The 25,761-nt window shown below is 47.3% G+C and overlaps 1 protein-coding gene across 3 annotated transcripts in view; it reads right to left on the reverse strand.

Annotated features, from left to right (window-relative positions):
• LOC129694088 (nucleophosmin-like) overlaps positions 1-25,761 on the reverse strand; it is a 124,967-nt gene that overhangs the window by 73,441 nt on the left and 25,765 nt on the right. For all 3 annotated transcript variants that reach the window (XM_055630812.1, XM_055630814.1, XM_055630813.1), the window contains exons 5-7: positions 22,827-22,933; positions 17,997-18,091; positions 12,571-12,679 (exon numbers count right to left, since the gene is read on the reverse strand). In XM_055630812.1, the coding sequence (XP_055486787.1) occupies positions 12,571-12,679; positions 17,997-18,091; positions 22,827-22,933 (311 nt within the window). The remainder of the gene's footprint in view (positions 1-12,570; positions 12,680-17,996; positions 18,092-22,826; positions 22,934-25,761) is intronic.

Genomic DNA, 25,761 nt, shown 5'->3' on the forward strand with positions numbered 1-25,761 from the left:
AATGGCGGGGCCGCCGAGCACTGGCTGTACGGCATCCTGCGCAAAGCCGCCGGCATGGCCGCGCACCTTCTGTGTCTCCGCTTCACTGTCGGGATCGGGGTTGTCAATAGGCCGGGGGACGAGTGAGTGTGAGTATTTGAGCCACTGTCTTCAGGACAGAGCCAAGGCAACGGTCCGTAGGTTCGCCATGTTGGCGAGCGCCCGTAACTAGAGGCCAGTGCTCCATGTGGCGACCTCGAAGGGGCGGGATCCATGTGTACACGTGATAGATGTGGCCTGCCATCCGCTCACAGACATGCGTCCTGGTCCCATTGCAGAACAAGGTTGCCCACCCCTGTCCATTAAACTGCCCCCCTCTCACCTTATAGCTATGCCCCCCTAGTGTTGGACATTTCCACCCTGGGAAAAAGATTCACACTGTCTACACCAGCATTTCTCAACTGGGGTTCCCCGGAACGCTTGGGTTCCACGAGAGTTCGCTATGGGTTCCGAGAGAACGAGTGATACATAGGCTAATCATTTGTAAATGCATTTTGTGTCATTTTTGTGTTTAATTTCATATTCTTGGAAAATTCTTGGGTATTATAATAAAGTCTTCAACCTGTTGTATCATTTAAAAGTATAATAACCATAGGGAATATATTTAACGACGTCAATATGGAGCCAGTGTGACACTAGGTGCAGACCACTCGGCCCTTCAAGCCAGCACCGCCATTCACTGTGATCATCCCCAATCAGTGTTTAAGAAGGAACTGCAGATGCTGGAAAATCGAAGGTACACAAAAAAGCCAAACTTGACCCGAAACGACCCACGGTCAACCCAGGTCTGTACTACTGTAGCGGCTGCCTCCTCCCCGGAGACCGGGAGACGCTTAAACATCTGTAAATCATTGCTTAAATGGTAGTCAGTTAGTTTGGAGGGCTTTTATGTGAAGGGGGGATGAAGGGGTAAACTTTAATTCTTAGTCCCCTACCTGGTCGGAGAGGCGGGGAGCGGTCAATGCCTTACCGGGTCGCCGTGCAGTAAGCTCCGCAGCGCTGTGGCCGGTGGGGCCGCGGGCGGCGCCGGTTGTAGCTCCGACCCCGGCAACTCTACCCCTGGCTGCGAGGCGCTCCAAATCCAGCGCGGCCCGCGGCCAGACGCCCCAGCTCCGCGAATGTTGGGAGTCGGCGGCGTCGCAGCGCTGGGACACCAGCGGGGAGCGGGCAATGCCTTACCGGGTCGCCGTGCGGCAAGCTCCGGAGCGCTGTGGCTGCCGACCCAACATTCGCGGAGCGTCGCTGGATTTGGAGCCGCGCAGCCAGGGGTAGAGTTGCCGGGGTCGGAGCTGCAACCGGCGCCGCCCGCGGCCGGACGGAGCCCCCAGCTCCGCGAGGTTGGGAGTCGCCGACCAGGTAGGGGACTAAGAATTAAAGTTTCCCCCTTCACCCCTACTCCACCACCACCACATAAAATCCCTCCAAACTAACTGACTAACATTTATGCAATGATTCTCCCGGTCTCCGGGGAGGAGGCAGCTGCTCCAGACTTTTCAAGCCGCCCGCGCTACCTACCTAATCTACGCTAAAAATCTTCCATTCGGAAATCCGAAAATGTCCGAAATCCGACAAGTGTCTGGTCCCAAGGCTTTCGGATAAAAGGTTGTGCACCTGTAATTGTTTAATAGGGGTTCCCTGAGACATGAAAACTATTGCTAGGGTTCCACAAGGGTAAAAAGGTTGAGAAACACTGGTCAACCCTATCTATGACTCCCATAATTTTATATACTTTTATCACGTCTCCCCTCAACCTCCGATGCCCCGAGAAAACAATCCAAGTCTATTTCACAATCCACTTGTCCTTGTATCTGAAACCCTCCAATGCAGACAGCATCCTGATAAATGAAACCCTTTAACCCAGGCAGCTTTCTGGTGATGTTTTATGTTCACTGAAAATAACCCCTCTGTACTGATTTTGTTTTTTTAAATTTGAGTAGATTTGATTGATTAAAGTTAAATCTTCCTTTATATGTTATACGAAACATGCTGTCAAGCTTGTAAGGGCGCAGAGAATATTTACGAGGATGTTGCTGGACTCAAGGACCTGAGTTATAGGGAGAGGTTGGGCAGGCTGGAACTTTATTGGAGCACAGGAGGATGAGGGGTGATCTTATAGAGGTGTGCAAAAATCATGAGAGGAATAGATCGGGTAAATGGACGGAGTCTCTTGCCTAGTGTAGGGGAATCAAGAACCAGAGGAGGTAGACAAAAGATGCTGGAGGAACTCAGCGGGTTAGGCGGCATCTATGGAGAGAAGGAATTGGCAACGTTTTGGGTCGAGACCTAGTCAGACTTAGTCTGAAGAAGGGTCTCAACCCGAAACGTTGCCAATTCCTTCTCTCCATAGATGCTGCCTCACCCACTGAGTTTCTCCAGTATTTTTTGTCTACCTTCGATTTTACCAACATCTGCAGTTCTTTCTTAATTAAGAACCAGAGGACATAGTTTAAAGTTGGTGAGAGGGGGGAGATTTAATAGAGGAGTGGCTTTTTCACTCAAAGGGTGGCGCCTCACCACGGACTAACTTTACTGTGCCATTCTACTGTTTCTTTCATAATTACTGCATTTTTTCCCCTTTCCCTTCCTCCCACAATATGCAACATGTAATATGTACAAGAACATGTGATTCTGTTCCATTCTGTTTGTAGTTTGTTTGTTTTTTGCACAATGTCCGCGAGCATTGCCACACTTTTCATTTCACTGCACATCTCGTATGTGTATGTGACGAATAAACTTGAACTTGAACTTGTGTATGGAACGAGCTGCCAGAGGAGGTACTTGAGGCAGGAACTATCACAATGTTTAAGAAACAATTAGACAGGTACACGGATAGGATAGGTTTAGAGGGGTATAGGCCAAACACTGGGAGGTGGGACTAGCGCAGATGGGACATGTTGGTCAGTGAGCGCAAGTTAGGCTGACGGGCCAGTTTTGACACTGTGTGACTATGACTCTCTAAGCTTCTGTAATGAACTGCTGTGTTAGTATGAATTGCACAAACATCTGATGTGAGATATCAGCACACAAACCAGCTGGCAGATCCCAAGATAGACACAAAAAGCTGGAATAACTTAGTGGGCCTGGCAGCATGTCTGGAGAAAAGAAATAGATGGCGTTTCTGTTCATTACCCTTCTTCAGACCCAAAATGTCACCTTTTCTCCAGAGATGCTGTTTGACCCGCTGAATTACTCCAGCTTTTTATGTCTATCTTCGGTTTAATCTGTAGTTCCTTCCTACACATTTTGCGACAGAGCCCAGGTTGACTCGGAGAGCCATGGATGATGATGCATTTCAAGAGATAAATTGGTAGGGGGGTGGAGGGGAGGGAGGGTCGGAGTAGGGAACGTTGCAGGAGATGCATAATGAGGAAGGACATTCTTGCTATTGAGGGAGTGCAGTGTAGGTTTACAAGATTAATTCCCGGGATGGCGGGACTGCCATATACTGAGAGAATGGAGCAGCTGGGTTTGTACACTCTGGCGTTTAGAAGGATGAGAGGATATCTCATTGAGATATATAAGATTGTTAAGGGGTTGGACACGCTAGAGCCAGGAAACATTTTTCCGATGTTGGGAGAGTCCAGAACCAGGGGCCACAGTTTAAGAATAAGGAGTAAGCCATTTAGAACGGAGACGATGAAACACTTTTTCTCACAGAGAGTGGTGAGTCTGTGGAATTCTCTGCCTCAGCGGGTGGTGGAGGCAGGTTCTCTGGATGCTTTCAAGCGAGAGGTAGAAAGGGCTCTGAAAGATAGCGGAGTCAGGGGATATGGGGAGAAGGCAGGAACGGGGTACTGATTGGGGATGATCAGCCATGATCACAGTGAATGGCGGTGCTGGCTCGAAGGGCAGAATGGCCTACTCCTGCACCTATTGTCTATTGTCTATTGACCTATCCAATCAAGGACCAAGAGACAAAGGTTTAAGGTAAGAGGGGAAAGATTTAATAGGAACCTGACATTTTGACCTAGAGGGTAGAGGGGATGTGGAACTGATCTTTTGGCCACTGATTACCAAAGACCAGAATACAAACTGTGGTAACAGAGGCAACTGCACACCCTAGTGGCTGTATGGTGCAGGACACCTCACTGAATTTTATTTGTCACATGCACATGCAAGATGTACGGTGAAATGAAAGTGGCAATGCCTGCGGGATTGTGCAAAACAACAGAACAACACAACAGAACCAGTATTTACATTTTTTTTTAAAGCCACAACAGTAATTACGCCCCAGTGAGATCAGAGTTTACAGTCCTGATGGCCTGTGAGAAGAAACTCCGTCTCATTCTCTCTGGTTTTTCTACGTGGCAGCGGAGGCGTTTGCCTGAACGTAGCAGCTGGAACAGTCCGTTGCTGGGGTGGTTTGGGTCCTTCACTTAACCCAGGTAGTCCAGATCGCTTACTTCCTTAATTTAGTTTAGAGATACTGCGTGGAAACAGGCCCTTCGCCAGCAGGTCCACGCCGACCAGCGATCAGCTGTATACCATTTCTACCCGACACACTAGGGACAATTTACAGAAGCCAATTAACCCACAAACCTACACATCTTTGGGGTGTGGGAGGAAACCAGAGCAGGCGGAGAAAACCCACGTGGTTTTCACAGGGAGAACATACAAACGCCGTACAGAGAGCACCCGTGGTCAGGATCAAACCCGGGTCTCTGGCGCTGTAAGGCAGCAACTTGTCAGATTTTATTAAAGGGCATTTTTATACATTTTGGTTTCACCATGTAAAAATTACAGCTGTGTTTATACATAGTCCCCCCCCCCCCCATTTCAGGGCACCATAATGTTTGGGTCACATGGTTTCACAGGTGTTTGTAATTGTTCATGTGTGTTTAAATGCCTCCTTAATGCAGGTATAAGAGAGCTCTCAGAGCCTAGTCTTTCCTCCAGTCTTTCCATCACCGTTGGAAACTTTTATTGCTGTTTATCAACATGAGGGCCAAGGTTGTGTCAATGAAAGTCAAAGAAGCCATTATGAGACTGAGAAACATGAATAAAACTGTTAAAGAGACATTAGCCAAACCTTCGGCTTACCAAAATCAACCTTTTGGAACATTATTAAGAAGAAAGAGAGCACTGGTGAGCTTACTAATCGCAAAGGGGCTGGCAGCCAGGCCAAGGAAGATCTAAAGTTGTTGATAGAAGAATTCTCTCTATAATAAAGAAAAATCCCCAAACACCTGTCCGACAGATCAGAAATACTCTTCAGGGGTCAGGCGTCTAGATGAGTAGACAAGGCAAGAGTCCAGGTAAGTCCGGGATCGGTGCCTCCCCACCGGAGACTGTTGGTGTAGGCCGCAGGCCGGCGGTCGAAGATTTAAAGTCTCCGCCGTGCCGCAGCCAGAAGCACCGCTTCTTTCTCTCATGAATCTGGCTCTCCTATCTTTTCAGCTGGCGTGCGATTTTTCGTGTCAATTTATTTCATTATTGTAAACTTACTACAACACGGAAAAAGATCACTTGATTTATTAGGTACACAGTTTCTCAGCAGGGCAATCCAGTTAGTTCCAGTCATCATCTTACGGGTGTCAGAGGTTACGGGGAGAAGGCAGGAGAATGGGGTTTGGAGGGAGAGATAGATCAGCCATGATCGAACGGCGGAGTAGACTTGATGGGCCAAATGGCCTAATTCTGCTCCTATCACTTATGATCATATTTAGATAGATAGATAGATAGATCCTTTATTGTCATTCAGACCTTACGGTCTGAACGAAATTATGTTGCCTGCAGTCATACACAGAATCAATAATAACAAAACATACAATAAACACAAATTAAACATCCACCACAGTGAGTTCACCAAGCACATCCTCACTGTGATGGAGGCAAAGTCTTAGTTTCCATCTCTTCCCTCCTTGTTCTCCCTCTGCGCTGAGGCGATCGATCCAGGCCGGAGATGCCGCTCTCCAGTCCAGCGGACCTCCGTGGTGATGTCGCCGCTGCCGAAAGCCGGAACGCCATCTCCGCTCCGAGACGGCCCGCCACAGCATAAGCTCCGGGCCGCCGCCCCAGCTCCAGGTCACGCAGTCTCCGCACCGGGCCGCTGCCCCAGCTCCAGGCCGATGCCCCAGCTCCAGGCCGATGCCCCAGCTCCAGGTCGCCGCCCCAGCTCCAGGTCCTGTAGTCTCCGCTCCGGGCCGCCGCCCCAACTCCGGGTCTCGCAGTCTCCGCTCCGGGCTGCTGCCCCAGCTCTGGGCAGCCACCCCAGCTCCAGGCCGCCGCCCCAGCTTCGGGTCCCGCAGTCTCAGCTCCGAGTCCCGCTGCATCAGCCCCAGGCCGCCGCCGAAAGCCAGAACGCCGCACCAGCAAGTCGGGCCACCGCTGCTCAGCCCCGAAGACGGCCAGCCTCTCGTTGGTAAGTCCTGGCTGGCTCTGCCTCCGGAGCCTCGGGGTCAGTCGCAGGCTGGAGGCCGCCAGCTCCGCCATTAGGCCTCAGCGCAGACGGAGGCAGAGAAGGGGGATACGACATGAAAAAGTCGCATTCCCCCGAAGGAAGAGACAGAGAACATGTTCCACCCCCTCTAACACAACCCAACAAACTAAAAACTTAACCAAAACAAGACAAAAAAAACAACAGAAAAAAGTAAAGACAGACGGACTGCAGGCGAGCCGCAGCTGTTAACAGCGCCGCCACTTCCGGATATTTCCTCGTAGATCTGCAACATGTGGGGTCTCACATGCCAAACACCTCATAACATTGGACAGATGCATGCAGAGGAAAGGTTGAGAGGGATTTGGTCCAAACACTGGAAAATGGGACGAGCTTAGATGAGGCATCTTGGTTGGCATTGACGATTTGTGCTGAAGGGCTGTTTTTCTGCTGGATGACTCGATGCCCCTATGAAGTTAGATTCATAGTGTTTTACAGCATGGAAACATAGTCCGACATGGCCCAACTTGCTGCTGACAACCAACATGCTCCATCTACGTAGTCCCACCTGCCTGCATTTAGCCCATCTATACTACTACTAAAACTCTCATCTTGACCACTTCCGGCCTGTGTTGTTTTTAAATTTGCACAAAAACGGTAACCTATATCGCTAGGATTTTTCCGCCACCTTACTCACCGTTCTCCTCTGCTCCAAGCGCACCAAGTTTTGTTCAGATCGGTGGAACATTACAAAAGCTATGAAGGTTTAAATAATCGTGAGATCAGCAGATTGGTCTTCTCGCCTGTCAGTCACCATGAAGGTAAGGCCCCTTCTGGCACCCACTGGAGAATAAATTCCCGGAGGTGGGGCTGAGTCCGTGGGCATGTTCAGAAGCCGCCCAGATTAAAGCTGAAGCAGCAGAGTGTGGGCTGTGTTCCGCGGGCGGGTGCGGCGGTGGGTTGTGTTCACGGACGGGGGCGGGCTGCGTTTTCTCCATTCCTTTTCTCCAGAGATGCTGCCTGACCCACTGAGTTACTCCAGCATTTAGTGTCTATCTTTGGTGTTCCTTCCCATACAATGAAACTGTCCAAATGTATTTTAAATGCTGTTATAGTCCCTGCCTCAACTACATCCTCTGGTAGCTCGTTCCATATGACCACCACCCATATGACCACTTTACCATGAGTGATAAAGTTGCCTCTCAGGTTCGTATCAAATCTTGCCTGGCTCATGGTAAATATATGTCCTCTGGTTTTTAATTCCCCTACGCTTGGTAAAAGGTACCATTCACCCTCTTCCCCTCATGATTTTATACACCTCTGTGAGATGAGGACGTGTTACACAAACGTTTTTGACACCAGACCCTGATTCAGCTGCTGTTCAAAGTCTCCCATTTTAATGTGACGCACAGCAGCTATAATTTCCACTGAGCTCGATGAAGGACATGCCTTTATACGATGCGTTCGCTTGACGTCAAACCGTTCTAGAAATAGCAATGTTGGGATCAGCAAGCTCTTCTGCTTTGGTTGCATTTGTGAAGATGGGAATGTTACTGGGACACCAAATCTTGAGCACGAAACAATAGACAATAGACAATAGGTGCAGGAGCAGGCCATTTGGCCTTTCGAGCCAGCACCGCCATTCACTGTGATCATGGCTGATCATCCCCAATCAGTAGCCCGTTCCTGCCTTTTCCCCATATCCCCATAGTCCGCTATTTTTAAGAGCCCTATCTAGCTCTCTCTTGAAAGCATCCAGAGAACCTGCCTCCACCGCTCTCTGGAGAAAGGCAGAGAATTCCACACTCGCCACTCTCTGTGAGAAAAGGTGTTTCCTCGTCTACGTTCTAAATGGCTTACTCCTTACTTTTAAACTGTGGCCCCTGGTTCTGGACTCCCCTAACATCGGGAACATGTTTCCTGCCTCTAGCGTGTCCAAGCCCTTAACAATCTTATGTTTCAATGAGATTGCCTCTCATCCTTCTAAACTCCAGAGTGTACAAGCCCAGCTGCTCCATTCTCTCAGCATATGACAGTCCCGCCATCCCGGGAATTAACCTTGTAAACCTACGCTGCACTCCCTCAATAGCAAGAATGCCCTTCCTCAAATTAGGGGACCCAAACTGCACACAATACTCCAGGTGTGGTCTCACTAGGGTTCTGTACAACTGCAGAAGGACCTCTTTGCTCCTATATCCCTCTTGTTATAAAGGCAAGATATTAAGTTATAAAGATGGATCCAGACGAGGTGGATCATTGGCAGATGAGTCAGGTACGGGATGGAAGAGTGGATACAGCAAACAAGGTGGTACATGGAGAACACAAAGGGGTGCAAATGCAAGGGTGACCATTTCCCTGCACAGAAGCTGCTTGACTTGCCGAGTTCCTCCAGCAGTTTAAAAGTAGAAACAAAGAACTGCACAAGCTGTTTACACAAAAGGGCACAAAGTGCGAGACTAATGCACGTCCTATTTAGGAAACCTGAATGGAAACCTCTGGAGACTTTGTGCCCCACCCAAGGTTCCCGTGTGGTTCCCGGAGGTTTTTGTCAGTCTCCCTACCTGCTTCCACTACCTGTAACCTCCAGCAACCACCTGCAACCTCCGGGAACCACACGGAAACCTTGGGTGGGGCGCAAAGTCTCCAGAGGTTTCCGTTCAGGTTTCCTAAGTGGGACAGGGGCATTACTCAGTGGTCCAGGCAGTATCCCTGGAGAACATGGATAAGGTGACATTTAAGGCCGGGACCCTTGTTCAGACTGATAGTCTCTTAAGGGCCTGTCCCACTTGGCGATTTTTTCGCCGACTGTCGGCATCATTGACTGACATATCGGATCACCGAAAATGTCGCGGCGTGATGCGGCGGTGACGACGCGTGATGACGTATTGGCGCGCGCTGTCTCCAAGTGTCGCAACATTTTTTTTGTTGCCGCCGGATTTTGAAATGTTCAAAATCTTTCAGCGACCTCGATACGTCAGTCAGTCGGCGAAAAATATCGCCAAGTGGGACAGGCCCTTGAATCTCTGGAACTCTCTGCCACAGAGGGAAGTTGAGGCCAGTTCATTGGCTATATTTAAGAGGGAGTTAGATGTGGCCCTTGTGGCCAAGGGGATCAGAGGGTATGGAGAGAAGGCAGGTACAGGATACTGAGTTGGATGATCAGCCACGATCATATTGAATGGCGGTGCAGGCTCGAAGGGCCGAATGGCCTACTCCTGCACCTAATTTCTATGTTTCTATGGTTCTATGTTTCTACGAATCACTCTTAAGAAGACCTGACCCGAAACATCGCCTCTCCATGTTCTCCAAAGGTTCTGCCTGACCCGCTGAGTTAGACTACAATCAGTGAGGATAGGTGACAAATCGTCCCTCTATGACAATCCTCAACATTGGTGCCTCGTGAGGATACGTTTTTTTTGCCCCCCTTCTCTACTCCTTATACACTCATGACTGTGCAATCAAAGCAAGCAAACACAATTTACAAATTCGCAGACAACATCTCCGTGGTTGGCCGGATATCAAATAATGACAAGACGGAGGAGAGAAAGGAGATTGAGAACCTTGTCACCTGGTGTCAAGACACCAACCTCTCCCTCAATGTCTGCAAGACAAAGGAGATAGTGATCAAGCTTCAGGATGAGAAGCAGTGCAAACATGCTGGAGAAACTCAGCGGGTGAGGCAGCATCTATGGAGCGAAGGACCCGAAACGTCGCCTATTTCCTTCGCTCCATAGATGCTGCCTCACCTGCTGGGTTTCTCCATCATTTTCGTCCACCTTCGATTTTTCCAGCATCTGCAGTTCCTTCTTAACCAAATATCTATGAGGTGTCTATCTGCACAACTCGTGTCCTTCCCTGTTAATCACCTCATCCCAACTCCCTGCTGCAACAGAGAGGACGTAGAAACATAGAAAAGAAAGTGCAGGGGTAGGCCATTCAGCCCTTCGAGCCAGCTGATCATCCAAAATCAGTACCCCATTCCTGCCTTTTCTCCATATCCCTTGATTCCATTAGCCCTAAGACCTAAATCTCTTGAAAACATCCAGTGAATTGGCCTCCACGGCCTTCTGTGGCAGAGAATTCCACAGATTCACAACTCTCCGGGTGAAGAGGTTTTTCCTCATCTCAGTTCTAAATGGCTTACTCCTTATTCTTAAACCGTGACCCCTGGTTCTGGACTCCCCCAACATGGGGAACATTTTTCCTGCATCTAGCCTGTCCAATCCTTTAAGAATGTTATATGTTACTATAAGAACTCCTCTCATCCTTCTAATTTCCAGTGAATACAAGCCCAGTCAACCCATTCTTTCATCATATGTCAGTCCCGCAATCCCAGGAATTAACCTGGTGAACCTACGCTGCACTCCCTCAATAGCAATAATGTCCTTCCTCAAATTAGGAGACCAAAATTGCACACAGTGCTCCATGTTCCGGTCTCACCAGGGCCCTGTACAACTGCAGTAGGACCTCCTTGCTCTGAAACTCAAATCCTCTCGCAATGAAGGCCAACATGCCATTAGCTATCTTCACTGCCTGCATGCTTACGTTCAGTGACTGATGTACAAGCACACCCAGGTCTCTTTGCACCTCCCCTTTTCCTAATCTGACACCATTCAGACAATAACCTGCCTTCCTGTTCTTACCACCAAAGTGGATAGCTTCACATTTATCCACATTAATTTGCATCTGTCATGTATCTGCCCACTAACCTAACCTATCCAAGTCACCCTGCAGCCTCATAGCATCCTCATCTCAGCTCACGCTGCCACTCAGCTTTATGTCATCCACATACGTGGAGATGTCACATTTAATTCCCTCGTCTAAATCGTTAATATATATATTGTAAATAACTGGGGTCCCAGCACCGAGCCTTGCGGCACCCCACTAGTCACTGCCTGCCATTCTGAACAGGACCTGTTAATTCCTACTCTTGGCTTCCTGCTTGCCAACCAGTTCTCTATCCATGTAAATACCCTACCCCCAATACCATGTGCTCTAATTTTGCACACTAATCTCTTGAGTGGAACCTTGTCAAAGGCTTTTTGAAAGTCCAGATACAGCACATCCAAAGGCTCTCCCTTATCCAAGGTACACAAAATTGCTGGAGAAACTCAGCGGGTGCAGCAGCATCTATGGAGCGAAGGAAATAGGCGACGTTTCGGGCCGAAACCCTTCTTCAGACTCTTGAGTCTGAAGAAGGGTTTTGGCCCGAAACGTTGCCTATTTCCTTCGCTCCATAGATGCTGCTGCACCCGCTGAGTTTCTCCAGCAATTTTGTGTAACTTCGATTTTCCAGCATCTGCAGTTCCTTCTTGAACGCTCTCCCTTATCCATTCTACTTGCTACATCCTCAAATAATTCAAGTAGATTAGTCAAGGATGATTTCTCCTTCATAAATCCATGTTGAACTTTCCAAATGCGCTGCTATAACATCTTTAATAATCGACTCCAGCATCTTCCCCATTACCGATGCAAGGTCTATAATTCCCTGTTTTCTCTCTCCCTCCTTTCTTACAAAGTGGAGCTACATTGGCTACCCTCCAGTCCACTGGTACTGCAACATTGGAAAATGCACAAAGCATTGGAAAATGATCACCAATGCATCCACGATTTCTAGGGCAACCTCCTTGAGCACTCTGGGATGCAGACCATCAGGCCCTGGGGATTTATCTGCCTTCAGTCTCAACACCATCTACTGACTAATGTGGATTTCTTTCAGTTCTGGGAGATTGTTTGTGTCTTCCTTAGTGAAGACAGAACCAAAGACTCGTTTAACTGTTCTGCCATTCTGAACACTTTCAAGAGAGAGTTCAATAGAGCTCTTAAAGATAGCGTAGTCAAGGGATATGGGGAGAAGGCAGGAACGGGGTACTGATTGTGGATGATCAGCCATGATCACATTGAATGGCGGTGCTGGCACGAAGGGCCGAATGGCCTACTCCTGCACCTATTGTCTATTGTCTAATGTCTATTTCCGTTTTCCCTTTATAAATTAACATGTCTGACTGTAAGGAACCTACATTTGACTTCCATCAGAGCTTAGTGCTCCCATCATCTCCTCTGATCACTGACTTGATCGTAGAGACACAAGATATTGTCCACACATATTGCAGGGATTTGGCAAGCTATATATACAAAGAGTTATCTTAACTCACATTGACTGTTTTCTTTGGAAGAGTCTTTGCCATCTCCTCTTCATCATCATCCTCATCCTCTGCCACATCCTCGTCATCAGCATCTTCCTCCTCCTCCTCCTCCTCTTCGCTGAAATGCAACACGGCAAATTCAGTGGGAGAAGATACATCACTGTATAAGATTGCTAGTAATTTGCATTTCCGTAATAGCTTCGGGCAGCGCAGTGGCACAGCAGTAGAGTCGCTGCTTTACGGAGCCAGGGACCCGGGTTCCATCCTGACTCCAGCTGTAGTCTGTACGGGATTTGAACGTTCTCCCCTTGTGACCATGTGGGCTTTCGCCAGGTACTCCAGATTCCCCCCCCCACACTCCAAAGGTGTACAGGTTTGTACGTTAATTGTCTTAGATGGATTGGAAATTGTCCCAAGGTCATTGGATGGTGCTCGTGTACAGGGCAGGGGTGGGGAACATTTTCATGTCGGAAGGCCGCATTAAGTTAGCTGTAATCTATAAGGCCGCATCCAAGAAACTGCAATTAGATATGCTTCAAAATGTACATTAATTTGTTAAAATAGCCCTCATGACTTACTAATCTTTTCATTGTGGCCATCAGTCAGGGAGGATTATTTTGTTGAATCTTCTTTTACTCTTTGGTATTTTAAATACGTTCATTTTAAGATTAAAATGAAAATAATAAAATTGTTCCCGATGTTGGGGGAAGTCCAGGACAAGGGGTCACAGCTTAAGGATAAGGGGGAAATCCTTTAAAACCGAGATGAGAAGAACTTTTTTCACACAGAGAGTGGTGAATCTCTGGAACTCTGCCACAGAGGGTAGTTGAGGCCAGTTCATTGGCTATATTTAAGAGGGAGTTAGATGTGGCCCTTCTGGCTAAGGGGATCAGGGGGTATGGAGAGAAGGCAGGTACGGGATACTGAGTTGGATGATCAGCCATGATCATATTGAATGGCGGTGCAGGCTCGAAGGGCCGAATGGCCTACTCCTGCACCTAATTTCTATGTTTCTATGTTTCTAAAAGACAAACAAAACATTAATAAAAATAAAAAGATTTGTTCTACAAAATTTGGATTCATTCAAAAGGCCGCCCTTAATGGCCTAGAAGGCCACATGTGGTCTTAAGGCCATAGGTTCCCCACCCCTGGTCGGCGCGGACTTGGTGGGCCGAAGGGTCTGTTTCCGCGCCGTGAGGGACAAGAAGCGAGCGGGTACACTGTACACTGCAAGGGCCAGGAAACGAGCGGCTAAGATCACCTCTGACCCCTCTCACCCTGGCCACAAACTCTTTGATTCACTTCCCTCTGGAAGGCAACTCCGGACTGTCAAAGCTGCCACAGCCAGATATAAAAACAGCTTTTTTTCCACGAGTAGTTGCTCTACTCAATAACCAAAAATCTGTATCCTCTTCTTGCTCTGGTATTTTATTTAATTCAAATGTTTAAATTAGCATGTTTTATTATTAATATTTTATTTGCCATTCTTGTATGTTGCCATTGTTACTGTATGTCATGTTTAAGAAAGAACTGCAGATGCTGGAAAAATCGAAGGTAAACAAAAATGCTGGAGAAACTCAGCGGGTGAGGCCGCATCTATGGAGAGGAGGAATAGGTGACATTTCGGGTCGAGACCCTCCTTCAGTCTGAAGAAGGGTCTCGACCCGAAACATCTATGGAGCGAAGGAATTGGTGACGTTTCGGGTCGAGACCCTTCTTCAGACTGAAGGAGGGTATCGACCCGAAACGTCACCTATTCCTTCGCTCCATAGATGCCTCACCTGCTGAGTTTCTCTAGCATTTTTGTCTACTGTACTTCAGGTTGTCACGAGCGGAGCACCAAGGCAAATTCCTTGTATGTGAACATACTTGGCCAATAAACTTATGAATCAATTAATTAATTAATTAATTAGTTAATCCCTAAAGTCTAAATAGAGTGATGATTTTTTTCCCTCGTTGTGTTTTGCATTAATGCCTTGTTTTTTTTGTTGCAGTTCTCTTTCTCCTACAATTTTTACGAGTCATTTATGTATAATTTATTTCAGTACTTTGTCTTAGTTTATGTGCCTGTGATGCTGCTGTACAGACAGCACCCACAGTCAGGAACGAACCAGGATCTCTGGCGCTGTGAGGCAGCAGCTCTACCGCTGCGCCACTCTGTCACCCTGTAAATTGTGCAATTTATATATATACACACACAACTGTGCAAGTTTATAATGAACACCTTTACAAACTTCACTGAGGGGCAAAGTTTATATGCAGGGCAACATCAGGCAGAAAGTCAGAATCTTTATCCCAGGGTGGAAATATCCAATACTAGAGGGCATAGGTATAAGATGATCGGGGAGGGGGAGTTTAAATCCGATGTGTGGGGCACGTTTTATTAGACAGAGGGTGGTGAGTTCCTAGAACACGTTGCAGGGAGTGGTTGTGGAGGCGGATATGATAGTGACACTTAAGAGGCTTTTGGATAGGCACATGGATATGCAGAGAATGGAGGGATATGGGTTATGATAGGTCGATCAGATCTGATCTTGGCATCATGTTTTGCACAAGCATTGTGAGCAGAAGAGACAATAGACAATAGGTGCAGGAGTAGGCCATTTGGCCCTTCGAGCCAGCACTGCCATTCAATGTGATCATGGCTGATCATCCTCAATCAGTACCCCGTTCCTGCCTTCTCCCCATATCCCCTGACTCTGCTATTTTTAAGAGCCCTATCTAGCTCTCTCTAGAAAGCATCCAGAGAACCGGCCTCCACCGCCCTCTGTGGCGGAGAATTCCACAGAGAGCCCGTTCCTGTGCTGCATTTTTTGATGTTTACAACGCAAATCCCTCAGCAAACCTCCCCTCTACTCAGGCTATTGCATTTGTCCGTCCGTGGCAACATAAGCTCTGCAAGACTCTGCACTCCAGGACAGTCCTACGAGGTCTGGTCATATAGCAGCTATGGCAACAGAAGCCATCGGACTTGATTCCACAACCATCATTTGCCCATTGCCACTGTAGATGCTGTCTGACCCGCTAAGTTCCTCCAGCACGTTGGGTTTAGCTATTGATCCAGAAACATGAATTTCAATCTAATACAGCAGCTCGGGAATTTTAATTGAACAAACTAAATAAATCCGGAGTGTTAATCTAGTAATTGTGACCATGAAACTAGAAATTGTTGGAAGAACAAATTATTTAGTTGTCAATGGGGCTAGTTTAGGTAATGGAATGTTGGCCTTCATAACAAGAGGATTTCAGTATAGGAGTAAAGAGGTTCTTCTGCAGTTGTATAGGGCTCTGGTGAGAGCACATCTGGAGTATTGTGTACAGTTTTGGTCTCCTAATTTGAGGAAGGACATCCTTGCGATTGAGGCAGTGCAGCGTAGGTTCACGAGATTGATCCCTGGAATGGCGGGACTGTCATTTGAGGAAAGATTGAAAAGACTAGGCTTATATTCACTGGAGTTTAGATGGATGAGGGGGGATCTTATAGAAACATATAGAATTACAAAAGGATTGGACAAGCTAGATGCAGGAAAAATGTTCCCAATGTTGGGTGAGTCCAGAACCAGGAGTCACAGTCTTAGAATAAAGGGGTCATTTAAGACTGAGGTGAGAAAAAACTTTTTCACCCAGTGAGTTGTGAATTTATGGAATTCCCTGCCACAGAGAGCAGTGGAGGCCAAGTCACTGGATGGATTTAAGAGAGAGTTAGATAGAGCTCTAGGGGCTAGCAGAGTCAAGGGATATGGGGAGAAGGCAGGCACGGGTTTTTGATAGGGGACGATCAGCCATGATCACAATGAATGGCGGTGGTGGCTTGAAGGGCCGAATGGCCTCCTCCTACACCTATTTTCTATGTTTCTATGTAAGACATCTTGACCAGCATGGACTGGTTGGGCCGAAGGGCATGTTTCTGTGCTGCTTTGATTCCATAACTCTATATCATTTTCACAAATGTCTTTCACGGTACTTATCCAGTCTGACCTACAGATGGTCAGACCCAACGGTTTGAAAATGGGTCTCAACCTGTAACCATGTTCATCACCAATCCACATTCTCCTGAGACCTAAAGAATGGTCCATTGGGCTTATATTCACTGGAATTCAGGAGGATGAGCGGGAATCTTACAGAAACAAGTAAGATTCTTAAGGGATTCGACACTCTAGATGCAGGAAATTTGTTCCCGATGTTGGGGCAGTCCCGAATCAGGGGTCACAGTGTAAACATAAGGGGTAAGCCACTGAGATGAGGAATTTCTCACCCAGAGAGTTGTGAATCTGTAGAATTCTCTGCCATCAGAAGGCAGTGGAGGCTAATTTGCTGGATGTTTTCAAGAGAGAGTTAGGTATAGCTCTTAGGGCTAACAAAAGCAAGGGATATGGGGAGAAGGCAGGAACGGGGTACTGATTTTGGATGATCAGCCATGATCATATTGAATGGTGGTGCTGGCTCGAAAGGCCGAATGGCCTACCCCTGCACCTTTTGTCTATCTTTCCATGAAAATACATGATATTCATAAGAATAAATCTTGGAGTCATTAAGAATCATACAGTGTGGAAATCGGCCCTTAACCCAACCTGCCCTCGCCAACCAACATGCCCCATCTACACTAGTCCCACGTAACTGCGTTTAGCCCATATGTACCTGTTCAAATGTTTCTTAAATGTTGTGATAATTTCTGCGTCAACTCTCTCTCGCAGCTCGTTATATACACCGACCACCCGCAATGTGAAGACGTAGCCCCTCAGGTTCCTATTAAATCTTTCGCCCCTCACCTTAAACATGCCCTCTGATTCCCGATTCCCCAACACTGGATAAAAGACTGTGAATTTATCCTATCTATTCATGATCTTGTACACTTTCATAGGATCGCCCCTCATCCTCCTGCGCTCCAAGGAATAAAGTCAAAGCCTGCTCAACCTCGCCCTTGTCCTGGCAACACCCTAGTAATTCTCTGCACCCTTTCCAGCCATTTAGCATTGTGGCTAAAGGGATCAGGGGGTATGGAGAGAAGGCAAGTACAGGATACTGAGTTAGATGATCAGCCATGATCATATTGAATGGCGGTGCAGGCTCGAAGGGCCGAATGGCCTACTCCTGCACCTATTTTCTATGTTTAACAATATCTCTCCTATATCATGGTGACCAAAAACTGAACACAATACTCTAAATGGGGCCTCACCAATGGCTTGTCTAACTGTAACATAACCTCCTAACTTCTATACTCTACAGAAGATAGCCAGGAGAGAAGGAATGGGAACATTTCGGGTCGAGACACTTCTTCAGAATGAATACTCAATACTGATGGAGGACATTGCACCAAAATCTTGACACATAAATGTTTCTCGTACACTTGGCAAGTGTTTGAACCTGTGCTGGAGAAAAGAGGCATCCACAGTTCAAGTTGTCTGGTTTAGAACGGAAAGGGAAGAATAACTCACTCCTCATCTTCATCATCATCCTCTTCATCATCAGCGTCATCTCCTTCATCGCTTTTACCTTTCGCTTTCGGTGACTTTTCTAACTTTGCAATTTTCTACAAGCATAAAAGAAGATTTCAATGCAAATGATTTTGATGAGAATGTACATGGCAAGATTAGCAAGTTTCCAGATGACACAAAAGTGTAGATAGTGAAGATGTTTTTTTTTCCAACTGTATCACTGCATGGCAAATTAATTTCACTGTACCTTGGTTGGTCCATGTGATGAATAAATTTGACTTTGACTTGGTTGTGAAAAATTGCTGCAGGATCTTGATCAGCTGGACAAGTGGGTTGATGGAATTTAACCATATAACCATATAACCATATAACAATTACAGCACGGAAACAGGCCATCTCAGCCCTACAAGTCCATGCCGAACAAATTTTTTTCCCCTTAGTCCCACCTGCCTGCACTCGTACCATAACCCTCCATTCCCTTCTCATCCATATGCCTATCCAATTTATTTTTAAATGATACCAATGAACCTGCCTCCACCACTTCCACTGGAAGCTCATTCCACACCACTACCACTCTCTGCGTAAAGAAGTTCCCCCTCATATTACCCCTAAACTTCTGTCCCTTAATTCTGAAGTCATGTCCTCTTGTTTGAATCTTCCCTATTCTCAAAGGGAAAAGCTTGTCCACATCAACTCTGTCTATCCCTCTCATCATTTTAAAGACCTCTATCAGGTCCCCCCTTAACCTTCTGCGCTCCAGAGAATAAAGACCTAATTTATTCAACCTATCTCTGTAACTTAGTTGTTGAAACCCAGGCAACATTCTAGTAAATCTCCTCTGTACTCACTCTATTTTGTTGACATCCTTCCTATAATTTGGCGACCAAAATTGTACACCATACTCCAGGTTTGGTCTCACCAATGCCTTGTACAATTTTAACATTACATCCCAGCTTCTATACTCAATGCTCTGATTTATAAAGGCTAGCATACCAAAAGCTTTCTTTACCACCATATCTATATGAGATTCCACCTTCAAGGAACTATGCACGGTTATACCCAGTATACCCAGATCCCTCTGTTCAACTGTATTCTTCAATTCCCTACCATTTACCATGTACGTCCAATTTAATATATTTGAATGTGAGCTGTTGCATTTTGGAAAGTTTTGGAGTGTTGTTGAGCAGATGGATGTGGGAGGGACAGGGTGGTCAAAAAGGCTTTTGACGAATTGGCCTTCATCAATCAGAGTATTGAGCATAGATGTTGGCAAATTGTGTTGCAGTTGCATAAGGTGTTGGTGAGGCTGCATTTAGAGTATTGTGTTCAGTTTTGGGCACCATTTTATAGAAAATATGTTGTCAAGCGGGAAAGAATGCAGAGAAGATTAACAAGGATGTTGCCAGGACTCGAGGGCTTGGACACGCTAGAGGCAGGAAACATGTTCCCGATGTTGGGGGTATCCAGAACCAGGGGCCACAGTTTAAGAATAAGGAGTAAGCCATTTAGAACGGAGACGAGGAAACACTTTTTCTCACATAGAGTGGTGAGTCCGTGGAATTCTCTGCCTCAGAGGGCGGTGGAGGCAGGTTCTCTGGATGCTTTCAAGAGAGAGCTAGATAGGGCTCTTAAAAATAGCAGTCAGGGGATATGGGGAGAAGGCAGGGGGGGGGGGGGGGGGGGGGGGGGGGTACTGATCGATCATGCCATGATCCCATTGAATGGCGGTGTTGGCTCGAAGGGCCAAATGACCTACTCCTGCACCTATTGTCTATTGTTTACGAAACATTTCAGTTCAGTTTTTCGACTGGATGCCAAATAATGATGAGACGGAGTACAGGAAAGAAGATTGGGAACATTGTGCCCTGGTGTCGATATAACACCTTTCTCTCAATGTCAGCAAGACAAAGGAGATGGTGACCAACATCAGGAAGTGAAGCGGTTCACACACCCCAGTCTGCATTGACGGCGCCGAAGTAGAGATGGTTGAAAGCTTCACATTCCCAGGAGTCAATCTCACCAACAACTTCTCCTCGACCACCCATACTGAAGCAACGACCAGGAAAGCACACCAACGCCTCTACTTCCTTAGAAGGCTTAAGAAGTTTGGCATGTCCCCTACAACTCTCACCAACTTCTACAGGTGCACCATAGAAATTATTTTATCAGGATGCATCACAGTTTGGTTTGGGAAAAACTCTATCAAGACAGCAAATTGTGGACGTAGCCCAGATAATCACACTGTCTCCATCTTTACCTCTTGTGACATTGGCTCCATCTATACCTCTTGCTGCCTCAGCAAGGCCACCAGCATAATCAAGGACGAGTCGCACTATGGCCACTCCCTCTTCTCCCCTCCCATCAGGCAAAATGTACAGAAGTGCAAAAACGCACACAACCAGATACAGGAAGTTTCTTCCCAGCTGTTATCAGGCAACTGAATCATCCTACCACAACCAGAGAGCAGTCCTGAACTACTATCTACCTGATTGGTGGCGCTTGGACTACCCTTGATCGAACTTTGCTGGCTTTACCTCGCACTAAACGTTATCATGTATCTGTACACTGTAAATGGGTCGATTGTTATAGACAATAGACAATAGGTGCAGGAGTAGGCCATTCAGCCCTTCAAGCCAGCACCGCCATACAATGTGATCATGGCTGATCATCCACAATCAATACCCCATTCCTGCCTTCTCCCCATATCCCGTGACTCCACTATCTTTAAGAGTCCTATCTAGCTCTCTCTTGAAAGTATCCAGAGAACCGGACTCCACAGCCCTATGAGGCAGTGAATTCCACAGACTCACAACTCTCTGTGTGAAAAAGTGTTTCCTCATCTCCGTTGTAAATGGCTTATTCTTAAACAATGGCCCTTGTTTCTGGACTTCCCCCAACATCGGGAAAATGTTTCCTGCCTCTTGCGTGTCCAAACCCTGAATAATCTTATATGTTTCAATAAGATCCCCTCTCATCCTTCTAAATTCCAGAATGTACAAGCCCAGACGCTCCATTCTCTCAGCATATGACAGTCCCGCCATCCCGGGGATTAACCTTGTGAATCTACGCTGCGGTTCCGGTTCCATATAACCAAGTCACTATTAATCCTAAAATAGACACAAAATGCTGGAGCACCTCAGCCAGACAGGCAACATCTCTGGATAGAAGGAATGGGTGATGTTTTACGTCGGGACCCTTGAGTGAGTCAGGGGAGACGGGGACACAGAGATAAGGAAGGGTAAGGTGTGAAAATGAGTGGGTATATGGAACAAACTGCCAAAGGAGGTTGTTAAGGAAGGTGTGATAACAACATTTCAAAAACATTGCAGTAGGTACATGGATAAGAAATGTTTAGTGGTATATGGACCAAATGTGTGCGAATGGGATAATTTTAGCTGGGGCATCTTGGTCGGCTTGGACGAGTTGGGTCAGAGCTGTTTCTGTGCTGTAAGAAGACAGCATAAGGATTCAGCAGGATCCTTGTAAATCTCAATAATTTGGTACTCAGCATTTGAGAAGCCTAAAGCAACCCCGTAAAACTGCAACGCTCGGCGAAAACAAAAATCCAGTTAATACCAAGTTGCTCTTGCACGTCTCTCCATGAACCAGCTGTACTTCAAGATTGGCCAAGATTACGTGCATGCATCTCCCTTTAGCACGGCCCAACATTGTTGTTAGCCCGACAGGCATTCGGAAAAGTCGGGAGTAAAATAGTGATTTATTTTTAATAAGAGGACATGTTCTCAGGAACCGCGGGGGAATCCATTCCCAGGGAGTGAACCATATTATCATCAACAACAGGCAAAAACATTTCAGGTCTTTAGGGGGCAAGATTGGGCACGCACGCTTTCGAGATGAGTAGCTGCAAGCACAGCATAATAAGTAAAGTGGATTTAATAGGGGTTTAAAATCACGAAGGGTTTCGGAAAGGTGTTTGCAACAGCAGGAGGATTGATACCAAGGACAACATTTTGAAGTGAGCTTCATAACTCATGGAATCCTAGAGCCATACAGCATGGACACAGGGCCTCCAGTCCAATATGTCCATGCCCCATCTACGCTAATCCCACCTGCCTGCGTTTGGCCCTTATCCGTCTAAACCTGTCCTGTCCATGTACCTGTCTAAATGTTTCTTAAATGCTGCGTTAGTACCTGCCTCAACAAACTCCTCCAGAACCGCGTTACATATACCCACCACCCTCTGAGTGAAAAAGTTGCCTCTCAGATTCCTATCAAATCTTTCCCCTGTCACCTTAAACCTAAGTCCTCTGTTTCTCGATTCCCCTACTCTGGGCATGTACCCACTCTATTAGTTGATTAGTTTAGATTAGTTTAGAGATACAGCGCGGAAATAAGCCCTTTGGCCCACCAAGTCCGCGCCGACCAGTGTTCCCCTCACACCAATACTATCCTACACACACCAGGAACCTTTTACAACTTTACCAAAGCCAATTAGCCTACGAACCTGTACGTCTTTGGAGTGTGGGAGCAGGCAATAGGCAATAGACAAGAGGTGCTGGAGTACGCCATTCGGCCCTTCAAGCCAGCACCGCCATTTACTGTGATCATGTCTGATCATCCACAATCAGTACCTCGTTCCTGCTTTCTCCCCATATCCCTTGACTCTGCTATCTTTAAGAGCTCCATCTAACTCTCTCTTGAATGTATCCAGAGAACTGGCCTCCACCGCCCTCTGAGGCAGAGAATTCCACCGATTCACAACTTTCTGTGTGAAAAAGTTTTTCCTCATCTCCGTTCTAAATGGCTTGCCCCTTATTCTTAAACTGTGGCCCCTGATTCGGGAACATGTTTCCCGAACAATGTTCATACCTTTGCAGGTTGTTCTGCGGTGGAAGATGACTCACGCTTCATAGGTTCTCTCCTGGCAGTGCCTTTCACCTGATCATCTTCGGATTCAGAATCTGAGTCGGGCACGCCTGCAAATTTCAAAAAATACTTACATAAATATTTACCCAAAATACATTTATGCCATCCTTAAGTATATGGGCACATCTCTCCAGAGATGCTGCCTGTCCCACTGAGTTACTCCAGCTTTTTGTGTCCATCTTGGGTACATGGTTACGTTGGTTTATTGTTGCAATGTGTACCGAGGTACAGTGAAAAGCTTTGTTGGACAGGCAATCCAAACAAATCAGGTAATACCATGTCAATCGCAAGTACAATACGATACGATACGATGGCACTTTATTGCCAGTCCGAGGTCTGATATTTGTTTTTGCATACTGCCATACAGTAAAATAAAGAACACAACACACAAATAGAGTCCAACATAAAACATCTCCACACAGCAGAATCGAAAAGTTTCCCACTGTGAGGGAAGGCACCAAAGTCAGTCATCTTCCTCTAATGTTCCTGATGGTCACACGTGGTCGTGGCCTCCGGAGCCCTCCGCAGTCGCCGCTATGGGCGGCCCAACCGCTCAGGCCCGCTCGCCGGAATGATGGAACTCCGACGTAGGGACTGGAGGACAACCTCCGCGGCTTGGACCTCTGAATGGGCCATTTCCTACCAGAGTCCGCGGCTCCCGACATCCCCAGGTCGAGCCGGGCGGAGATTCAACACTGGCGGCCCTCGGCAAAGGACCCCAGTACTCCGCGATGTTTGAATCAGCGCCGCCCGCGCTGGGAGCTCCGCGAACCACAGCTTTGCGATGTTGGAGCTCCGGAGCTTCAAACGGCGATCCAGGTAGGTATCGCCCGCTCCGCGGTGAATCCAGCGCCGTGCCGCCGCCGCTGCCGAAGCCCTGGTCTCTGGTAGGAAAGGCCGCTCCGATCCAGTGGTAGGCCGCAAGGAGGGGGGGGCGAGGACGCATGTTTTACTGGCCTGGCATGGCCGAATACATCAACGACAATATGGCAGCTTGTGCTGTGTACAATAGCATGGCACCTCTTCAACAAAAGCAACCACTTCTGCCACATCCTGTACCTGCGCTCCCATGGTCTACAGTGGCAGCTGATTTATTTGAGTGGCACGGCAAGCAGTACCTGGTGCTCGTGGATTCGTATTCAGGATGGTTCGACATTGATTTTCTCAGCAGCCCCACTTCCAGCGGCGTGATTTTGAAATTATCTCGTCATTTTTCCATCCATGGATCTCCAGGCAAGCTGTTGACTGACAATGGCAGCCAGTTCACCAGCCAACAATTCAGAGAGTTTGCCAGATGCTGGAATTTTCACCACATCACCAGCAGCCCTGAGTATCCACAGTCTAATGGGCTGGTTGAACGGGCTGTCCGGAGTGCGAAACAACTCACAGGGCCAAGTATGACGTATTCCTAGATTTGCTCAACTTACGCAACATTTCCTGTGACCCTGCCTTGGATTCCCCTGCTCAACGATTATTGTCAAGGCAGACCCGTACCTCGCTGCCCATCGCAGAATAAATATTAATCCCACATTCCCTTCCACCTGAGGATATTCAAACCAGGTTACGACAGAAGCGTGACATTCAAAATAAAATGGTTCGACAAGACGAGCAGGCCTATGCCACCATTGACCAAAGGGCAGGCGGTCACCAAGTCTGTCCCCGTGGAAGAGGAATGGAGATGGCCTCTATCGTACACGTGCCGGTCGTGTTAGCAGGCCGGTCGTGAAGTATCCAGACTATATTTGACTTTACATACGTTTGTCATCGGTTGTGATTTTCACTTTGCTTAGTTATTTATCCTTCTTTTTTAAGGATACGGGGGAAATCTTTTAGGGCCGAGATGAGAAAAATATTTTTCACACAGAGAGTGGTGAATCTCTGGAATTCTCTGCCACAGAAGGTAGTTGGGGCCAGTTCATTGGCTATATTTAAGAGGGAGTTAGATGTGGTCCTTGTGGCTAAAGGGGGTATGGAGAGAAGGCAGGTACAGGATACTGAGTTGGATGATCAGCCATGATTATATTGAATGGCGGTGCAGGCTCGAAGGGCCGAATGGCCTACTCCTGCACCTATTTTCTATGTTTCTATGGGTATAGTGCTATTGATTCTTTAAGAGGGGGGATGTAGATCAGTGGCTCATGTTATGAGTCACGCTTTTGTAGTTACGCCCACTAGCTTATTAGCGTCTCGAACTACTGCACTACTGCAAGATCAAGATCAAGATTCAAGATTCAAGATTCAATTTTAATTGTCATTGTCAGTGTACAGTACAGAGACAACGAAATGCATTTAGCATCTCCCTTGAAGAGCGACATAGCAAACGATTTGAATAAAAAATAAATAATAAGTGTCCGGGGGGGGGTGGGGGGGGGGGGGGGGATTGGCAGTCACCGAGGTACGTTGTTTAGTAGAGTGACAGCCGCCGGAAAGAAGCTGTTCCTCGACGTGCTGGTTCGGCAACGGAGAGACCTGTAGCGCCTCCCGGATGGTAGGAGGGTAAACAGTCCATGGTTGGGGTGAGAGCAGTCCTTGGCGATGCTGAGCGCCCTCCGCAGACAGCGCTTGCTTTGGACAGACTCAATGGAGGGGAGCGTGGAACCGGTGATGCGTTGGGCAATTTTCACCACCCTCTGCAGTGCCTTCCGGTCGGAGACAGAGCAGTTGCCATACCATACTGTGATGCAGTTGGTAAGGATGCTCTCGATGGTGCAGCGGTAGAAGTTCACCAGGATCTGAGGAGACAGATGGACCTTCTTCAGTCTCCTCAGGAAGAAGAGACGCTGATGAGCCTTCTTGATCAGAGTAGAGGTATTGTGGGTCCAAGAGAGGTCATCGGAGATGTTGACTCCCAGGAACCTGAAGCTAGAAACACGTTCCA

This window comes from Leucoraja erinacea, unplaced genomic scaffold (assembly GCF_028641065.1).
Source record: "Leucoraja erinacea ecotype New England unplaced genomic scaffold, Leri_hhj_1 Leri_53S, whole genome shotgun sequence".
NCBI lineage: Eukaryota > Metazoa > Chordata > Chondrichthyes > Rajiformes > Rajidae > Leucoraja > Leucoraja erinaceus.